The sequence below is a fragment of the Nicotiana sylvestris genome, chromosome 7 (genome assembly GCF_000393655.2).
Source record: "Nicotiana sylvestris chromosome 7, ASM39365v2, whole genome shotgun sequence".
Classification (NCBI taxonomy): domain Eukaryota; kingdom Viridiplantae; phylum Streptophyta; class Magnoliopsida; order Solanales; family Solanaceae; genus Nicotiana; species Nicotiana sylvestris.
This window is the reverse complement of record NC_091063.1, coordinates 94,852,381-94,872,264: the sequence shown is the minus strand read 5'-3', so window position 1 is coordinate 94,872,264 and position 19,884 is coordinate 94,852,381. Positions and strand designations below refer to the sequence as shown.

General features: G+C 41.7%; 2 protein-coding genes across 2 annotated transcripts; both read left to right on the top strand.

Moving 5' to 3' along the window:
• The first annotated feature begins 2,303 nt into the window (after positions 1-2,303).
• On the top strand, positions 2,304-3,604 carry LOC138873465 (uncharacterized). Its single transcript, XM_070151934.1, has 2 exons — positions 2,304-2,441; positions 2,798-3,604. Exons 1-2 carry the CDS (start codon positions 2,304-2,306, stop codon positions 3,602-3,604), a joined length of 945 nt encoding a protein of 314 aa, XP_070008035.1.
• A 27-nt stretch (positions 3,605-3,631) lies between these two features.
• LOC138873464 (uncharacterized) lies at positions 3,632-4,241 on the top strand. The gene is made up of 2 exons (XM_070151933.1): positions 3,632-4,020; positions 4,238-4,241. The coding sequence occupies exons 1-2, from the start codon at positions 3,632-3,634 to the stop codon at positions 4,239-4,241; spliced, it is 393 nt and encodes a 130-aa protein (XP_070008034.1).
• The last annotated feature ends 15,643 nt before the right edge of the window (positions 4,242-19,884 follow it).

Genomic DNA, 19,884 nt, shown 5'->3' with positions numbered 1-19,884 from the left:
CGCAATCCATTTTGTGCGGTCCGCAGTGATGAGATTCAGAGAGGTGCAGTTTTTGGTAACTCAAGCACTGCAGCCGCAAACCATTTTGTGCGGACCGTAGTAGCCTCACCGCGGTCGCAAACCATTTTATGCGGTCCGCAAATGGAGATTGAATCCAGCGCGGTCTGCAAGTCATTTTGTGCGGGCCACATTGAAGCCACCGCGGCCAGATTCAGAGAATGTAAAATCAAGCCAAAAGGACTCGGCGCGGTCTGCGGTGCATTTTATGCGGACCGTAATACCTCATCAGGGGTATTTTTGTCCAGAAAATTCGGCCCAGTATAAATACTTTCTTTTCACATTTTTAGGGCATCGACTTTGAGGAGAGCACATGAACGACTCTTTTGTTCCATTTTGAGTAATTTGTAGCTACATTTACACTGAATCTTCATTATCTTAGTTTGTAATTAAATATTATGGGTTATTCTTCATCTAATTTCTTGTTTTCTTCTATTATTATGAGTAGCTATACCCATTAGCTAGGGTTGTGGCTCAACCCTAGTGTGAGTATTTGATGGGACTTGTGTTTTAATGCTTAGATGTTTATGGGTGGTTGATATTTGAACTGATTTGTGTTTTATATGTTGGATTAGTGGTTGCAAGCACTAATTTGTGCCTGAGTGACTTGGGCTCTTCTTGAGATAGAGAGCTTAAGTCTAGAAAATAAGTCCAATAAGAAATTGGAGCGTACTCAAGAGATTGATAGCCCCAATTAAAGGGTTAAATCTAGAGATAGTATTACCCGACTTGAGCCTACATTGCTTGCTTAATTTAGACACCCATTTGGTCTTGAGAAAGTCAATTCGGGCAAAGTCACTCAAGCTACCGAGAGTTATAGAGTGAGTAGTGTCGTGCATCTATATCGCGATCCCAAACATAACATCTTTGCATAGACTTAGGAACCCGTCAAGTATTCACCTAGGGAGAAGTCACTTCCCTAGTGCCTAGTTACCTATTAGACAACCCTTTAGCAAGTATTCTTAGTTAAACTTAGCATCTAATAGTATAAAAATAGAAGTAATGAAAAGAACAACTATGATTGGAAGCATAATTAAGAGCATTACACATTCCTAGTTTAGATAGGAATCCAATTCCCAAATCTAGCTCCATGTGGATTCGATCCCGACCTATTCGGGTAAAAGCTGCATCGACCACTCTCGGCGCTCTATAGTGGTGCAGGGTTGGCTCCGATCACTTTTTGGAGCCATTGCCGGGGAGCTAATGGTTTTGGCTATTTATCTAAATAGTTTTGTGTATTGTTTTTCTTTCCTTCTGTGATACTAATCTTTTTGGTGACGCCAATCCAGGTACAAAATGGCGGCAAACAACAACAACAATGACCCTCTTGGAAATGTGATCCTGGAGAGGAGGTTGATGACATCGATGAGGATGAGGTGCCTTTTGTACCTCAAGGAAAACGGAGAGGCCGCCAGGCCAATGGTAATTTCAATGATAATATTCCAGACCCTCCCCCACCACCTCCAAGAATTGCCTCTCGGGTACTTCCCAATCAAGGATATGCGAGTGCAGTTGTCCCGCCTCGGATCCAGGCGGACAATTTCCAAATTACCAATGTGATGCTGACCTTGCTGGAGCAATGAAGATATTTCACGGGTGCTCCCGATCAAAATGCTTACAAGCACCTCAAGGGTTTTATTGATACATGTTGGGGGAGCAAGCAAGCCAACATGTCCGAGGATGCCTTGTGGTTGAGATTATTCCCTTTCTCTCTTCGGGGGAAGGCACTAGACTAGCTGGAGAGACTCCCCAACCATTCCATCCATACCTGGGATGAGTTGGCGGATAAATTTATTGTGAAGTCTTCCTCACCGGGGCACATGGCAACTTTGAGGGATGAAATCTTAGCTTTCAAAAAAGAGCCCAACGAACCACTACATGAAATTTGGGAGCGATACCAGACCATGGTTAAGGAATTTCCTAACAATGATATGATTGAGGCAATGGTACAACAGACATTCTACCGAGGCATTAACACAATAAATCAGTGCACAGTGAACCAATTAGCTGGGGGCAACTTCATGAACACGCCGTATGATCAAGATTTTGAGATTTTGGACGAGATGACAGACACTTCTTCCGCTTGGCAAAGTAGAGCAAATGTGCCACAGGGTAACCCCACAGTCATCTACTTGCACAAAGAGCTCCATGATCATGGGCAGGCAATAGCAGAACTGACAACAACTATGAAACAGGTAGAAAAGACATAGTTACAACAAGTTCAAGCTCCACGATAAGTGAATGCTATGGAGGGTGTGAACATGTCAGTGAACAAAAGAAGACAAAGAGGGCAACAGAACCAATGGAATTCGGATGAATACAACCAAGATAGTGGTGGGTTCCAAGATGATGGGTATGAAGAGCAGAATGAAGAAGTGCAATATGTGAACAATTATCAAGGCCAAAGGGGCAATTCTTCCAACCAATAACAATAATGGAGATCCCAAGGGAATTGGGGTAATCAACAACAAGGGAACAACAATTGGGTAAACAACAATCAAAATCCTAATTGGGGCAACCAGATCAACAATCAGAACAATCAAGGAAACTAGGGTAACAACAACAACTGGGCTGGAACAACAATCAGGGTGGTTGGAACAATAACAATCAAGGAAATCGGGGGCAAGGATTTCAAAGGCCCCCAATGTATCAACAACCGAGCAATCCACCCCCATTTCCATCCCAAGGGCCTAGTTCATCCAACAATGACATGGGAAGAATTGAAATGATGTTTGAATAGATGATGAAAAAGAATGCTGACTCAGATGCTCAGTTAGCATCCCACAATACTTCAATCAGAAACTTGGAGGTTCAGCTAGGACAAATCTCACAGTCCTTGAATACTCATCCTAAGGGGGCTCTACCTAGTGATACGATAGTCAACCCGAAGGGTGGGAACCATATCGGGCAAGAAATGGCAGTAATTATAAGAAGTGGAAGAGGCAGTGATGTGAATGCCTCCAAACAAAAAGAAATTTTGAGTGATGTAGTTGAGTTGCAAGAGGATGATATCCCTTTGGAGGTTGAGAATGTGATTGATGAGAACATGAATAAAGAAGTGAGAATTGATATCAAAGATACCAAGGTGGAAACTCAGAATGACGTGAACCCGTCTAAGGAAAACGTAATAGACATGCCAGAAGCAGTTGTGCCTAAAGCCAAGGCTCCTTTTCCAAGGCCACCTCCACCCTATCCTCAAAGGCTCGCGAAGCAGAAAACTGAGAACCAGTTTAAAAAATTCATTGACATGATGAAAAGCTTATCTATTAATGTGCCTTTGGTGGAGGCTTTGGAGCAAATGCCTGGCTACGCTAAATTCATGAAAGATTTGGTGACGAAGAAAATATTCATGGACTGTGAAACTATCAAGATGACCCACCAAGGTAGTGCTATAGTGCATTCAATGGCTCCAAAGTTGGAGGATCCCGGTGCTTTCACCATTCCTTGTACTATTGGAAGTGCAGACTTTGCTAAAGCTCTATGTGATTTGGGGGCGAGTATCAACTTGATGCCCTACTCAATTTTCAAGACTTTGGGTATTGGATAGCCGAGGCTGACTTCCATGAGGTTGCAAATGGCAGATCGATCGATGAAGAGGCCCTTGGGTATAATAGATGATGTTCTCGTCCGGGTCGACAAATTCATCTTGCCAATTGATTTTGTGATTCTCGATTGTGAGGTTGATTTTGAGGTACCTATAATTTTAAGAAGACCTTTCCTTGCTACTGGGAAGACCTTAGTTGATGTGGAAGCAGGGGAACTCACTTTCCGAGTGGGTGATGAAAAAGTGGTCTTTCATGTGTGTAAGTTAATGAAGCATCCCAACTGTACTGAAGTGTGCACATTTGTGGATCTTGTCACGACAATGATAATTGATGATACTAGTGCAATGATCAATGTAGAAGACCCTCTAGAGGCGGTTTTGTTGAATCCTGATGTAAATAAGGATGAAGGCCTTGTGGAGTGTGTCAATGCTTTACATGGAATGGACTATTACTCTTATGAGCCTCGGAAGCTATCCTTGGATCTTGAGAATAGGAAGACTCCACCAACAAAGCCCTCAATCGAGGAACCTTCGGTGTTGGAGTTGAAGTCGTTGCCTTCATACCTCAAGTATGAATTCTTAGGCCCCAGTTCAACTTTTCCAGTTATTCTTTCCTTTTGGCTTACTAACATGCAGGTAGATACCACATTGGCGGTGCTCCAAAAGCTGAAGAAGGAAATTGGATGGACTTTAGCTGATATTCGAGAAATAAGCCCCGCATTCTGTATGCACAAGATTATTCTTGAAGATGATGCAAAACCCTCTTTGGAACATCAAAGGAGGTTGAACGAGACAATGCAAGAAGTTGTGAAAAAAGAGGTGATCAAGTGGTTAGATGTCGGGGTTGTGTACCCCATCTCTAACAACTCTTGGACTTCACCAGTGCAATGTGTGCCGAAGAAGAGTGGTATGACCATGGTGACCAATGCGCAAAATAAACTAATTCCTACCCGGACAGTCACCGGATGGAGGGTGTGCATGGACTACCGCAAGATGAACAAAGTGACCCGCAAGGATCATTTTCCAGTGCCTTTCCTTGACTAGATGCTTGATTGACTTCCTGGGCGTGTCTTCTACTATTTCTTGGATGGGTATTCTGAGTACAACCAAATCTTGATTGCTCCGTAAGATCAGGAGAAGACCACTTTCACTTGTCCATATGGCACCTTTGCCTTTTCTAGGATGCCTTTTGGGTTGTGTAATGCACCGACTATATTCCAGCGGTGTATGATGGCCATTTTCACCGACATGGTGGAAGATATTTTGGAGGTGTTCATGGACGACTTCAGTGTTGTGGGTGACTCGTTTGATGATTGTTTGAAGAATCTTGATAGGGTGTTGGCCCGATGTGAAGAAACCAATCTTGTGCTCAATTGGGGGAAATGTCACTTTATGGTTGAGGAGGGCATAGTTCTTGGACATAAAATTTCAAAACATGGTATATAGGTGGACAAAGCTAAAATAGAGGTGATTTCAAGGCTTCCTCCCCCCATTTCTGTCAAGGGGGTTAGAAGTTTTCTTGGGCATGCGGGGTTTTACCGGAGATTTATCAAGGATTTTTCAAAGGTAGTGAATCCTTTGTGCAAGCTATTAGAAAAGGATGTCAAGTTCGTGTTCCATGAGGGATGTATACAACCAATTGAACTTCTCAAGCACAAGTTGACCACCACTCCTATTATTACCGCACCCAATTGGAGCTTGCCTTTCGAGCTCATGTGCGACGTGAGTGATGTTGCGATTGGGGTAGTTTTGGGTCAAAGAGTGAACCAAAATATTTCATCCGGTGTACTACACGAGCAAGACAATGAATGATGCCCAAAGGAACTACACGGTGACTGAAAAAGAGCTGTTGGATATTGTGTTCGCAATGGAGAAATTTCGGCCATATCTCATGGGCGCCAAAGTCATAGTGCATACCGATCATGCCACTCTTAGGTATTTGATGATGAAGAAAGATTCCAAAGGTAGGTTGATGCGATGGGTCTTGCTACTTCAAGTGTTTGATTTGGAAATTGTGGACTGGAAAGGTAGTGAAAACCAAGTGGTAGACCACTTGTCCCGCTTGGAGGAGGAAGGGAGGCCGTGTGATGGCCTAGAGATCAATGATACATTTCCCAATGAGAAACTACTTTCTGTGTCGATGAATGATATGCCATGGTTTGTGGATGTTGCTAATTTCCTTGTGACTGGAATAATCCCGTGTGAGCTCTCTTCTAACCAAAGGAAGAAGCTCAAACGAGATATTTTGGATTTCTATTGGGATGAGCCATACTTGTTCAAGATTTGGACCGACGGAGTGATCCAAAGATGTGTTCCATAGGAGGAGCAGTTGAGTATCTTAGAGGCTTGTCGCTCCTCTACCTATGGTGGACATCATGGCGGGGCAAGGACAACTTCGAAGGTTCTTAGTTTTGGGTTTTACTGGCCAACTCTGTATAAAGATGCAAGTGAACTTGTAAAGAGGTGCGACGAATGTCAAAGAGCGGGTGGAATTTTGAAGAAAGATGAGATGCCTCTCAACACCATTCTAAAAGTTGATATTTTTGATGTGTTGGGTATTGATTTCATGGGCCCATTTGTAAGTTCATATGGGAACACATACATTCTAGTGGTGGTTGACTATGTTTCAAAGTGGGTCGAGGCCATGGCTTTACTCAACAATGAGGCCCGGAGTGTTGTTGCGTTTCTCAAAAAAGCATTTTTACTAGGTTTGGCACTCCTCGTGCAATCATAAGTGATGGAGGGTCGCATTTTTGTAATAGAGCTTTTGACACTTTGCTTGCAAAGTATGGTGTCAATCATAAAGTTTATACTCCCTATCATCCTCAGGCGAGTGGCCAAGTTAAAGTCTCAAACAGGGAAATCAAGAGTATATTGTCAAAAACAATTAATGCAAATAGGACCGATTGGTCAAGGAAATTGGATGATGCTCTATGGGCTTATAGGACTGCTTACAAGACTCTGATTGGTATGTCTCCTTACCGGTTGGTGTTTGGGAAAGCTTACCATCTTTCGGTTGAGTTAGAGCACAAGGCCATGTGGGCTTTGAAGAAGCTGAATCTTGAATGGGATGTGGCAACAAATCTTCGTGTGGAGCAGCTTAATGAACTTAATGAATTCTGTTTACATGCCTACACCAGTTCGTCTTTGTACAAGGACAAGATGAAGTACCTTCATGACAAGTATGCTCGTAGCAAGGAGTTCAAAGTGGGTGATTTGGTTCTCTTATTCAATTCTCGGTTACGTCTGTTTCCGGGAAAGCTTAAGTCAAAATGGAGTGGACCTTTTGAAGTGGTGCTTGTGACTCTGTTTGGTGCACTTGACTTGAAAAACAAAAATGGTGAGATCTTTAGGGTTAATGGGCACAAAGTCAAGCATTATCTTGGCAAGATTGATGACAGCCACGTGGTGGCAATGATCCATCTCAAATGATTTGATTGTTACATGCGTCATGCTGCGACATTAAATCAGGCGCTTCTTGGGAGGCAACCCATGTGTCTTTCTTTTTGTTTTTCTTTGATTTTCGTTTTAGTGTAGGATTTGTTTTTGGACTAACTGGTTGTGAGATGTGTGTAGGATTATTTTGGTGCAGTGTAGGACCAAAGTGGAAAAATGGGCACTCTCTGAAGTTTGCACTGCGGCCGCATAGCATTTCTTGAAGCCGCAAAGGCCTTAGCGTGGGGGAAACAAATCAATACGGTCCGCAATGTTGATTGGTACAAAATGATGGTTCTCTGAAGTTTTCCACCACGGTTGCAATGCATTTTATGCGGCCCGCAGTGGACTACTGTAGCCGTAGAGCATTTCTTGCGGTCCGCAGTGGTTGTCTCCTCAATGCTGCATGTTCTTGAGTACCGCGGACCGCAGTGTCATTTTGTGTGGTCCGCGGTGGGTAGGTATAGTGGGTCCCAGGGATATTTTCTATAAATAGGACCTTAGGGCTTCATTTACCCTTTTCGCTCTTTGCTCACTCAATAGTAAAAGTATTGTTCATCCAAGCCCTTACTGCACAAAAATTCAAACTATGTTTCTAAATCATCCGTGTTGCATCTCACTACTGGTAATTTTAATCTTTTCTTGGTTTTTAACCTTGGTTTATTTTCTTTTACTTTGTAGTTGTACTTTTTTTCTTCCCTTTTCTTTAAAATGTAGCGTAGGTTTTGCTTAATCATGTTTAAATTAGGGTTAGTTATTGAAGAAAGTTGATTAAACACTAGTGGATCAATAATATGTGATTTTAGGCTAAAAATGAGATGAATATTTGAAACCCTAGGTTGGTATTACTGTTCTTGGCTTCTCCGCGGTCCACAATGCATTTTTTGCAAACCGCGATGGTATAACTTCAGAGAGGTTGACAGTTGAGGATCGCGGCCACTATGGATTTTGTGATGTCCGCGATGCCTTACCGCGGCCGCACTACAATTCTTGCGGTCCGCGGTGCCTAGAATCAGAGAGTGGGTAGTCTGACCCCCACCTCAATGTGGATCTCGGTGCCATTTTGTGCGGTCCGCGATGGCCTCTTTGCGGCCGCACTTCATTTTGTGTGGTTCACGATCTACATTTCTTCTTTACTTTTTCAACTGTCTGCAATCATATTCTTCACTGCTTCATCTAGTGCTAGGATACTAACAATAACAGAATAAATTCTCTTTACAGATAATGGTGAAATCACGAGGCGAAGGTGATAAACAGAAAGGCAAAGGAGAGTCCTCCCGGGGTAGGGGACATGGAATGATAAGATTGACCCCCTAAGCTCGGCAGGCAATAAAGGAGACCAGAAAGTCAGTAAGGGATGTTGATAGAGCTGCTTCCCATTTAGAGGGAAGTGAGTATTTGCCCTCCCGGGAGGCGTCTGATTCTGAGTCAGTGCCAGACTATATGCTTGACTTCCTGGAGAGGATGATATTGAGAGATTAGACTACCCCTCAGGGATCCCCCACTGTTCAAGCTTCATTTCCAATTTCTTCTAAGTCGTCTGAAGGCTCAGCTGAGAGCAGTGACAGTGCCTCTTCCACCTCACCTACAACTTCACCACCCGGTGAGGATCCCAAAGAAGAAGAAGGAGGGGGTGAGCCCCAAGTAGGAGGGGTGGCAAGAACTAGAAAACTAGAAGCATGGCAAGATAGATTTGTGAGTGAAGTAGCCTACCACAAGTTCAGAGAATGGTGGCCCGAGAGGAAGTTGATACCTGAACGGACTTTCATCGATAGAGACCTCTTACCTCACAACCCTAATGTGAGGAGGCAGTTCAAAGAGAGAGAGAGAGTGGTATGGGACTATTTCACAAGCAATTTTGAGTATGCAAATGAGTACCTAGTCAAGGAGTTCTACACTAATGTTTCCTACATAAAAAAGGGCACTACAGTGACCAAGGTGCGGAATCTAACAGTGAAATTCGATGGGAAGACAATCAATGACTACCTGAGCTTTATGGAGGAGGATGAGACATTGTACTTAGAGAAGGTAACATGGGGGTAGGATGTTCGTCCGTGGTTAGAAGAGTATTTGGCAATCCCAGGTACCACCCTAGCATGGTTGACAACGGGAGAAAATTCTGAGTAGAACCCTGATCTTCGAATCAAAAGGGTGGGAGACATTTGTATGCAGCAGGCTAGACCCCACCACTAATGAGAAATCTTTTCCTATCTCCCGGGCAATTCTAGTAGCTTCTATCATGGCAGAGTACCCGATCAACGTCAAGAATGTAATATCTTGGGTGATCACACATGTGGTCAATGAAGGAGATAGGTCGTATCCCTTCCCAAATTTCCTGACTATGTACTTGGATGACTTGGAGGTGGACAAGAGGAGGTTTGATGTAAAGGTGAAGCCAAAGACACCTTTTTCCTGGTACAACCTACAAAGTGATGACAACCCCAAAGGCAAAGATCCGAAAGGTAAATCCACTGTTTCTACTAGCTAGTCTGAAGAGCCAGTAGTAGTGGCAGCTCCTACTCAGCCTACTTCAGCTACCCCAGATATGCCCCAGGACCCTCTATTGCCCCAGATATCCCCTCATCTTCATCCTACCCATTGACTACCCACCGCTTGAACCAGACCCTTGCCAGTATCAACAACTAGATGCAGGCAACCACTTCTAAGGTATCTCTACTGTCTACCTCGGTGGAATCCCAGTCTGTACCACCTCAGCCATAGATCCCATAGTCAGTAGAGGACACTCTCAAGGAGCTTCTAGACAACCAAAAGAATCTCCTGGAGAACCAACAATTAATATTGGACGTTGTGGGTTCTCATGGAAAAGCATTGAAGGAGCTCACCAAAGAAATAAAGAAATTGAGAAAGACTCGGGTATCCAAGGAGTCGGTGAGAGAGTTGAGGGTAGAGGTGAAGAAATTAAAGGCGGATCACTTGCCTTTGGACCTTTTAATGCATGACTCGGTTTCAGCAGCCTAGCCTGAGCCAGAGCAGGATATAGAGAGGCCGGCAAAGAGGAAAAGGGTGATTCCTCGTGCTGATGACACTGTGATAGAGTTGGCGGAGCCTCAAAAAGGCTCCTCTAGCCAACCCCAAGTTCCAGTACAGGCCCAGGACCCAGTGCAAACACAGGTTACAGGGATCCAATCATAGGTTCCCCAGCAGTCCGAGGACCCAGGACCCAGGCTCATGATCCTATGTAGATGGAGGGCCAATAGGGAGTTTTCTCTTTACTCTATATCTTTTATTGATCTTATTTTAGTTAGTTAGCATTGAGGACAATGCTAGCTTTCATTTGAGGGGGTAGCCCTATTTTGATGACATTGGGTTGTATATATGACACTACTTTTTTTTTTATGATTTGATTTTCACTTTTGGTATGTACTTAATTTCACCATTTTAGATCACTTTTCGTACTTTTGCAACTTTGGTATGTACATAATGTTACTTTCTGATGTATATATTCATTCTCCCTTATGTATATTCGACTAAATCCCCTCTTGTACATATTCGTTTTACTTTCCGCATTTTCTTTCTTCTTTACTAGCTTCTTATTTCATTTTGATAGCTTCTTATTTTTAGTTTTTGCGTGCAATAAGCCTTTGGCTTTCTTAATACCACGGTTTTTTTTTTCAAAGGTGGAATTTTTGTGAACCAGGTGGCTCTTCCCAATGATGGATGGCATGACAACCTTCTTAAGGGTTTGAGTCTGTTTTCTTTTTATTTTTGTGTAAATAATAGCTAGTGAGTAGTGGTGCGTCAAGCAAAGCTTCACTTGGGCCTAACACATTTGCCTTTGATCCTATAGTCAAAATCAAATTATTGTGTATAGGATGGTGGACGTGTGACCTTGAGTGTGTTGGCTGATAATCATCAAGTGGTTTTTCGAGACCATTGTGTTGCTCAAATCTTAGCTAAGGTCATTGTGTTCCCCCGACTCTGTCTCTTTAGCAATCCTATAGCTTGTGTGGTGAGAATTTGAATTGCAAGTCAAAGTCCTGTGCCATTAGTCTAGAACTTTCCCTGAATGTTTGTGTAGGCGAAATCCTAAGTGTAGTTTGACTTGAGAAATTATTATAGGATCTCCTTGATCCAAATGATATCTTGAAAACATCCATAGCCTACCAATTATAATATCCCTAGTCAACCCCTTTGATCTATAGCCCTTTTTCCTTCAAAAACCATGATACAAGCCTTTACCTATTTTGAAAAGATCCTCTCTTGGCACCCAATCTTTGCTTAGCACATGGCAAAAACATAAGTTTGGGGGGATAGACAAGGAATGCAACAAAGTGGTAAAAGGTACAAAATCAAAGAAAATGAAAGGCAATAAAAAAGAAAGAAAAATCAAAAAGTCAAAAAGAATGAGCAATATAGAAGAAATGAAGCTATTGAATAAAAGTAAAGTGATGAAAGGCGTGGAAAGCAAAGGTTCGAAATGAACAAGAAAGAGTGACAACATGTCTCTCTAACCTCTAAGAAATAAGTAAAAGACTTAAAAAGTCAAGAGAATGTGTGCCAAAAATGAAGCAAATGAAGTGCTAAAGGGAATATGGAACCTACTTAGACCAAATATTTCCTACCCTGAACCAAAAGTCTTCACTATATCTCCACAAAAGCCCTATATGATCTTGAGTTGAATGAAGCTTACATTAGTGGTGACTCACATAAGGAGCAAGCTTATGGTACTTAGAGCAGGACTTGTGACTTTTCTTTGAGAGAGATGAGAGTGTTTCCACTATTCTCATTCTGAGTGTTACAATTTGAAAGTGAGGTTTGCTTAGGGAGAGTTGAAGATGTATGAGTTTGGGTTCCACAATGACCAAAGTAGTAGAAAGAGTTTCTTTGGTGAGTCGAGTCAATCTTTGATGCTCTTGTGTCGTACTAAAACCATGGTGTTTAAAAGGTTGAATGTTGTCAATGACTCATTTGATTTGAGGGCAATTGTTAGTCCAAATTGATGCTAGATGAAGTCACTTTAGGTCAGCTGAAGTTTCTTGGTTTTACTCTTAAGAGGTGGGTCTTATTTTATTTGCTTGAGGACAAGAAAAGGCATAAGTTTGGGGGAGTTGATAACTAGGGATTCTAGTTCATTTTATACTCCTTTTTACTTGAGTTTTGATTAAAAATGTATACAAAATAGTCCCAAAGGTTACAAGTCGTACTTGTTTGCAGGCTTTGGTAAAAAAGGTGACAATTAGTCAAAACCGACTCAAAAAGGAGTGAAACATGCACAAGTTCCAAGGACAAGTCCAAGCACAGTTGAAACAGATCCACTGCGGCCGCAATCCATTTTGTGCGGTCCATAGTGATGAGATTCAGAGAGGTGCAGTTTTTGGTAACTCAAGCACTGCGGCCGCAAACCATTTTGTGTGGACCGCAGTAGCCTCATCGTGGCCGCAAACTATTTTATGCGGTCCGTGGAGATGAGATTTAGAGAGTTATGAAAAATGGAGATTGAAGCCAGCGCGGTCCGCAAGTCATTTTATGCGGACCACATTGAAGCCACCGCGGTCGCGGTGCATTTTATACGACCCATGATGTCCAGATTTAGAGAATGCAAAATCAAGCGAAAAAGCCTCAGCGCGGTCCATGGAGCATTTTTTGCGGACCGCAATACCTCATCAGGGGTATTTTTGTCCAGAAAATTTGGCCCAGCATAAATACTTTCTTTTCACATTTTTAGGGCATCTTTTGTAATCTGACTTTGAGGAGAGCATGTGAACGACTCTTTTGCTCCATTTGGAGTAATCTGTAGCTACATTTACTTTGAATCTTCATTATCTTAATTTGTAATTAAATATTATGGGTTATTCTTCATCTAATTTCTTGTTTTCTTCCATTATTATGAGTAGCTAGACCCATTAGCTAGAGTTGTGGCTCAACCCTAGTGTGGGTATTTGATGGGACTTGTGTTTTAATGCTTAGTTGTTTATGGGTGGTTGATATTTGGACTGATTTGTATTTTGTATATTGGATTAGTGGATGCAAATACTAATTTGTGCCTGAGTGACTTGGGCTCTTCTTGAGAAAGAGAGCTTAAGTCTAGGAAATCAGTCCAACAAAAACTTGAGGTGTACTCAAGAGATTGATAGCCCCAATTAAAGGGTTAAATCTAGAAATAGTAATACCCGACTTGAGCCTACATTGCTTGCTTAATTTCGACACCCAATTGGTCTTGAGACAGTCAATTCGGGCAAAGTCACTCAAGCTACCGAGAGGTATAGAGTGAGTAGTGTCGTACAAATGGCTATATCGCGATCCCAAACATAACATCTTTAACTTAGACTTAGGAACACGTCAAGTATTCACCTAGGGGGAAGTCACTTCCCTAGTGCCTCGTTACCTATTAGACAACCCTTTAGCAAGTATTCTTAGTTAAATTTAGCATCTAATAGTATAAAAATAGAAGTAATCAAAAGAATAACTATGATTGGAAGGTAAATAAGAGCATTACACATTGCTAGTTTAGATAGGAATCCAATTCCCAAATCTAGCTCCCTGTGGATTCGTTCCCGGCCTATTTAGGTAAAAGCTGCATAGACCGCTCTATAGTGGTGCAGGGTTGGATCCGATCAGTGTGTCGAACAAGTGTCATGACCCAAAATTTAACTAGTCGTGATGACACCTAACTCAACCCGCTAGGTAAGCCAATTAACAATAATCCAATTCAAATGAGATTTACTGAGGAGATAAATGATGAAATAGTTAAACTTTTTTACAACAACCCAAGGGCTGGTAGTACAAATCACGAGCTTCTAAGACTTAGAGTTTACAAAGTTGGTATGAAATAAATACTTCATATGTTCAAAATATACATAAACAGATTTATAAATATAAAGCTACCAAGAACAAGAGGCATCTATAACCCAACAGAGGTACATCTTCAATGCCAGCTCCCTCTATACACAACAACATCAGTTCCAAAATCTACATGCAAGGTGCAGAAGTGTAGTATGAGTACAACCGACCCTATGTACTTAATAAGTAACAAATATAACCTTAGGTTGAAAGTAGTGACGAGCATGGACAACAGTCAGGGTCCAACACCATTAGTCAAGCACAACTCGTAATAATATAATAAAAGCAGGATGAGTAATAACTCAAAGATATGATGTTCAGCTCGTTCACAGTTACAAAAAATAGGCATCCTTTTCATGTATAACAATAAAACCCAAATCTCTCACCGAAATCATCAAAATATGAGTATATCAAAAAAATTGTAATTTTTTCCAAAAACATTCAACAACAGATAAGATATTTCATTAATAGATAGCATGAGGAAAGTACATCTCTATGCCTACATGTCAATATGCATGAGAAGTCATAAATGTCACAATATTGTATAGCATGAGGGAAATGCATCTCTATGCCTACATGCCAAGTATACATGTCAAATGTAATGCATCACAGTGATAAACTCATGTACTCACACTCTCATAATACACAATCTCATTGTCTCACACTCAATCACTCGGCACACTTGATCATGCCCAACTATGCCTTATACAAAGGACACGCAGACGTTGCAAATATAATCTGAGTATTTAGCCCAGAATCGAACCCACAAGGAATTAACCTATCAATTACTTCCGTTAGACTTACTAAATTCCACGGAGTCAACTTCCCAAACGTTGTGAATAACAATTGATGGTATTTCTACTAACTACGAATGACAATAAATAAATAGCTGAAAACTAACTATGATTAAGTTTTAAACAATTAAGAGAAGGATCTAAGGTTATGATTTCTTCTATTGATGGAATCCCTTCCGTTTTTGTGTCACATAGAATTGCCTAATCATCTCTATAAATCATGAGAACTATTATTACCGTAAATCTCTCCCGAGTAATTACGACAATTTACTAGACGCTCTCTCCCGAGTTATGCAAGCTAACTTTATTCATTATAGCTCACTTTAGATTGCACCCAAGGCTTCATTATCCCTAATCCCGCCTTTAAACCCGCAGTTATTGATCCCTTATATACTTTGGGAGCAGTGTTGTTCAACAATTGACCTAAAATGCACTCTCTCCCGAGTTATGCACACTAAATAGGCACAACTAATTGAGGATCCTGTCAATTAACTACAACAAGCACATAGTTGAACAAATAGAGATTAAACTGGAAAACTATATTAACATAACAAGAAGTTCATCCTCAATAGGTTCCATCAAAACCCTACTAGAAAATTAGCTACTCATGATAAAACAAGATTAAATTACTAAATTATTCATAATGGGCAATTGGAAATAATAAAGTGAGGATAGAAGAACTCCAATGTTTTGCTATTCTTCTCACACTTGTTCTTGCCTCCAAAGTAGTCTAAAAACAAGCCTAATATAATCTTGGGCGAATTTCTAAAGCTTATAAGGGTTTGACACAAGTTTTTCCGAATTTACACTTTGGTCCCCAAATTTCCTTGCGAGTGAACAGTGCACCGCGATCGCGGCAAGACCGTGGCTCAACCGCGGTGAGCGCTAAGTATTCTGCCGCAATGACTTGATCCGTCGCGGTTCTACCGCGGTTCCACCGCGATCGCGGTGGAATTTGTCCAGCCCATTTTCTTGCTTCTTTGTGCTCGGGTACTTCTTGAGTGGGTGTTTTCTTCACATTGTTGCCTCCAAAACACTCCGTGGTACTTCCTCACTTAGAGTAATCCCTACGAAACAAAAGAACACCATTTAGAGCATTTTTTTGGCAATTTGACTATAAAACAACAATAAAGCATGGCAATATTAAGGTGTAAATATCATCTATATAGCCTAATATCAACACCCCACACTTAATCATTGCTAGTCCTTAAGCAATACGCCACATTCTATCAACGATCCTTCCCTAAGCTTTTCCCTTAACGAATCACACCTTGAACAATTTACCAAAGTTGCACCTAGTAGTGAACAACCTTTGCCTCAACAATCGAATCTCTCATACCACGCAACATTCGCACTCACTCAAACTACTCTATACAAGAGTCAAAACTTACCTTTCCTTTGTGAATCACATACCCTCACATCACACAAGAGAGTAGTTCTACACTTAATATGATTAAAATAATTAGGAACTCAGATGGACAAAATTCTCTCACTCTCCAAAAGAACATTCACATTCCACAAAGATGCACCATAGGCTTGCCCGTAGTTTAATACTCTACTAATCGAGCTCACTTAGTTTAAGATCAATAGGACTTCACTTGGTTGTAATGTAGGCTAAGGGACAGGTAGGATATATTTGGATATAGTGACTAACCTCCCTAAGCACTTTTAATACAATTACATCAACCTTTAAAACCATACTTATGCCAACCAAACACTCCACCATTTTCTTTTTTTATTTACCATATCCCCATCCATTAGGTGCAATTATAATAAACCACCACTTATCGATTACTACATTTTACTCATCATTTTTTTTTCTGTGGTTCTTCTTCTTATACCCTTCAAAATACTGCACCTTTTTTTTAATTTCAATGGTTCCACTTAAAAACCAAACCACCACCTCACACTTTTGCTTTTGCATGCTTATGAGAGGTAAAAAGGGTTCAAACAGCAGGCTATTCAAACAATTGGGTAAGGTTCGCAATGTGGTTGCCAAAGAATCAGGCTTATAGGCTCGACGGGGTTAACTAAAATGTATTACATTCAGGTGGGTTTACTTTATATGTCTGGCTCAACAAAGAAATGCCTATATCACTTCTAGAACTGAATGAAACTACTATTTCGCTTTGCAAACACGCAGGGCAAGTTCTAGGCATCAAATGTGAATCATGGAATACAAGTAAAACTCACACCCACATGGCATATGACTCATTCTAGATTGGCTTATCAAGACATTCTCTTCTGAGTATTCAAGTTAGTGACAAACATGCAATTTAAGGTACTTCAGAAAGAATCAACCACTGAGACTAAGTGTTACACTCTAGTGTCTATTGTGTTCAGGTGTATCCACGCTAAGGGTTTCTCCTTCCATTTTAGCTCGTGTCCAATTAGTCCTAACTACAATTAAAAACAAAGTAAACAAAAACTACCTACACTCGGTTCAAGCTAAACCCTTGGAAAAGAACCGTGGCCTAAAGAAAAATCAAGGGGGAGTTACTACACTACCTAAAAAAATAAAAAATATTTTTGGTCTTTTCTCTAGAGTTACTTCCCTCAAGAAAATTGTCTAAAGGATCCGTCATCAGGAAGAGTCTCCATATTCTTGTTTTTTTCCCGACTTAGTCCCTCAAGAACCCCGCCGAAAGAGATCCGTCGTCGGGACAAGTCACTTACCTACTTTAACTTACCTAATGAACTATTACTCAAAACACCAAAAAATAAGCAAAGAAAAATAACCAAAAAAATCAAATAGTCAATTGTTACAGATACATACATACACTGAAGTATCCCCCACCCCACACTTAAAATGTAGACATATCCTCATGGTATAAAATTTAAAGAATAGTAAGGTAAAAGAACTTCCCTGAAAGATCACTCCTGATCGGAGATGGTGTCTGGGTTCACGTTGCAAGCACGACCCAGAGCTCTCAGTCATCCTAAGAATTTCTTCTCCGACTTCACCTGTCGGTCAGCCACCGTGTCTACACGGGCACCCAATTCAGTGACTGAGGTACGCAATCCAGCCATTTCCTGCTCTAAATTTGTCATGCGGGTGCTCCGGCGTGGTTGTGATGGGAATGCCTCTCCCACTCTCAGAGGTGATGGGACCTCAACTGCCTCATCATCTTCATTATCAGCGGCATCATCCGAGTCATCAACATTCACCACCGGCTCCATCCCAATTCTGATTTTTCTTGCCAAGAACAGGGCTTTCAGTGGTAATTTCCCATCAACTCTAAGGTCCTCAGGGACTCTAGCAAGACGACACAGCCTGGTGACTAGAGAAGGGAAGTAGAAGCCCTTGAGTAACTCGGGTGATCTAATGAGCATCTCGTCATGGAGGAGCCTGGCCACATCAAAATCCATGTGGGCCATGAAATAGTAGATTGCTGATGCCCGTGGTAGATTGACATCGGTCGTGTTGCTGGAGGGCGACAGTCGACTATTGATAATGGTGAGCAAACACCTAGCCTCCCAAGTGAGAGACTGGGAGTTAAGTGTGATCCTGGGCTTTATCCACATGTGTTTCCTGTCTTCCACACAGATAGTCTCCAGAAGAGTTGGCCACAAGGCACGTGTTGAGCTAAAAGTACGATAATCATCAGACTCACCTATGAACACTGTCAGCCGGTAAACCCTGCGGATGGTCTCGATGGAGGCATCTACCGGGGTATTGCGCACAGTAACCACCCCATTCTCATGTTTCGGGCAGTTAGCATAGAACTCCCTAACTAATTGAACATTGGCCTCCTCCGGTACCTCGAAGAAGATGTCCAGCTGACACCACCTTAAACTATGGTCAAACTGTGCTGCACTGTCTTGCCCCCTAGCTTGCTAGGAGCTTCCCGGTCCACTAGCGGAGGATCCGGTGTTGCGTCTCTTCCTCAACGAGCTCATATTACCTGTCAAACAGAGAAACGCCTATTAGTGAGTGTGTGAAATGTGTGACTATGGTTGGTTACTCAGACTTCACCACAACCATGTCACATTAGCCCCTTATAACGCCATTGGAGCAATTCCCCAAACACCTTGTGGGCAAGACAAATTCTTCATACACATAGCCCATAATGTGGCATCAATTCCTCCCCAAATCAATGATTATACTACCCCATCACACTCCACAATACTTCATTCAACACCTACAACCATATACCCCCTTTCACCACATTATACACACAGCCCCTTCACCAATCAGTCCCAAAAATGAAAAGCACAAGAAAACACTAAGAAACTTAACAAAGATTAATTAAAAAAAATCACTACACAATTACAACACTAACCTAGCATATAACTACTTACAATACAAAAAGAAAAGAGAAGGGGGAGGTGAGAAGCATACCTTTATGGAAGAAGGGTTGAGAGGAATGAAGGTGGGGGAGTGATATGAGTGAAGAAGAAGAAGAAGAATGGAGAGGGTCATGGGTTTAGGTTTAGAGAAAGAGAGGGAATTGGGGAAATAAGGGGTAGGTTGGGTGTTTTGGATGGTGAAGAGGGGGGGGTTGTGAAATTATTAGGGGGTGGGATATAAAATTGAACAAAATAAAAAAACGAAAAAGAGAAGATAAAAAAAATACCTACCTAACACCGAACCGTCGCAGTCCCACGACAGCCGCGGTGGATAAAATAACGCGAGGTAGAATGTTTGCATCTCACCACGGTCGCGGTGAACTGCCAAACATCGAGGCAGAATGTTCGCCTCTCACTGCAGTCCTGTCGTGGTTCCCCCGTGGTCGTGGTGGTTTGCCCATTGTTTTTAGGAAAGTACATAAATCAAACACTAACAACAATATTCGTGGGTTGACTCCCATGCAGTGCCTGATTTAACGTCGCGACACGATGCAGATAAGCGTATTTACTGTTCGCTCGACCTCTAAGGTTCCGTCAGGTTGATCTCTGTCACTTCTCTTGGTACACTCATACCTACATATAGCTTCAATCACTGTGTATTGACTCTAAATGTGCGAGAGTCTTTCTCCGAGGCAATTTCCACAACCCTTGAAGGGAATACTTCGACCACTCGAAATGGACCAGACTATCATGACTTAAGCTTATCGGGGAACAGCCGTAATCGTGAGTTGTAGAGCAATACCATGTCCCCGGGTTTGAAATGTCGCTCAACAATGTTCTGGTCATGCAACCTCTTCATTCTTTCCTTGTACAATCTTATGCTCTCAAAAGCAAGATGTCTGAACTCGTCAAGCTCATGCAATTCAATGATTCTCGTTGTGCTCGTAGCCTCAATATCTAGGT

Excerpts from the sequence above, each read along its gene's own strand:
- LOC138873464 (XM_070151933.1), top strand. The coding sequence starts at position 3,632 with ATGGCAGATCGATCGATGAAGAGGCCCTTGGGTATAATAGATGATGTT.
- LOC138873465 (XM_070151934.1), top strand. The coding sequence starts at position 2,304 with ATGGAGGGTGTGAACATGTCAGTGAACAAAAGAAGACAAAGAGGGCAA. Across the intron at positions 2,442-2,797 it reads AGAATGAAGAAGTGCAATAT|ATGATGAAAAAGAATGCTGA; the intron begins GTGAACAATTAT and ends ATGTTTGAATAG.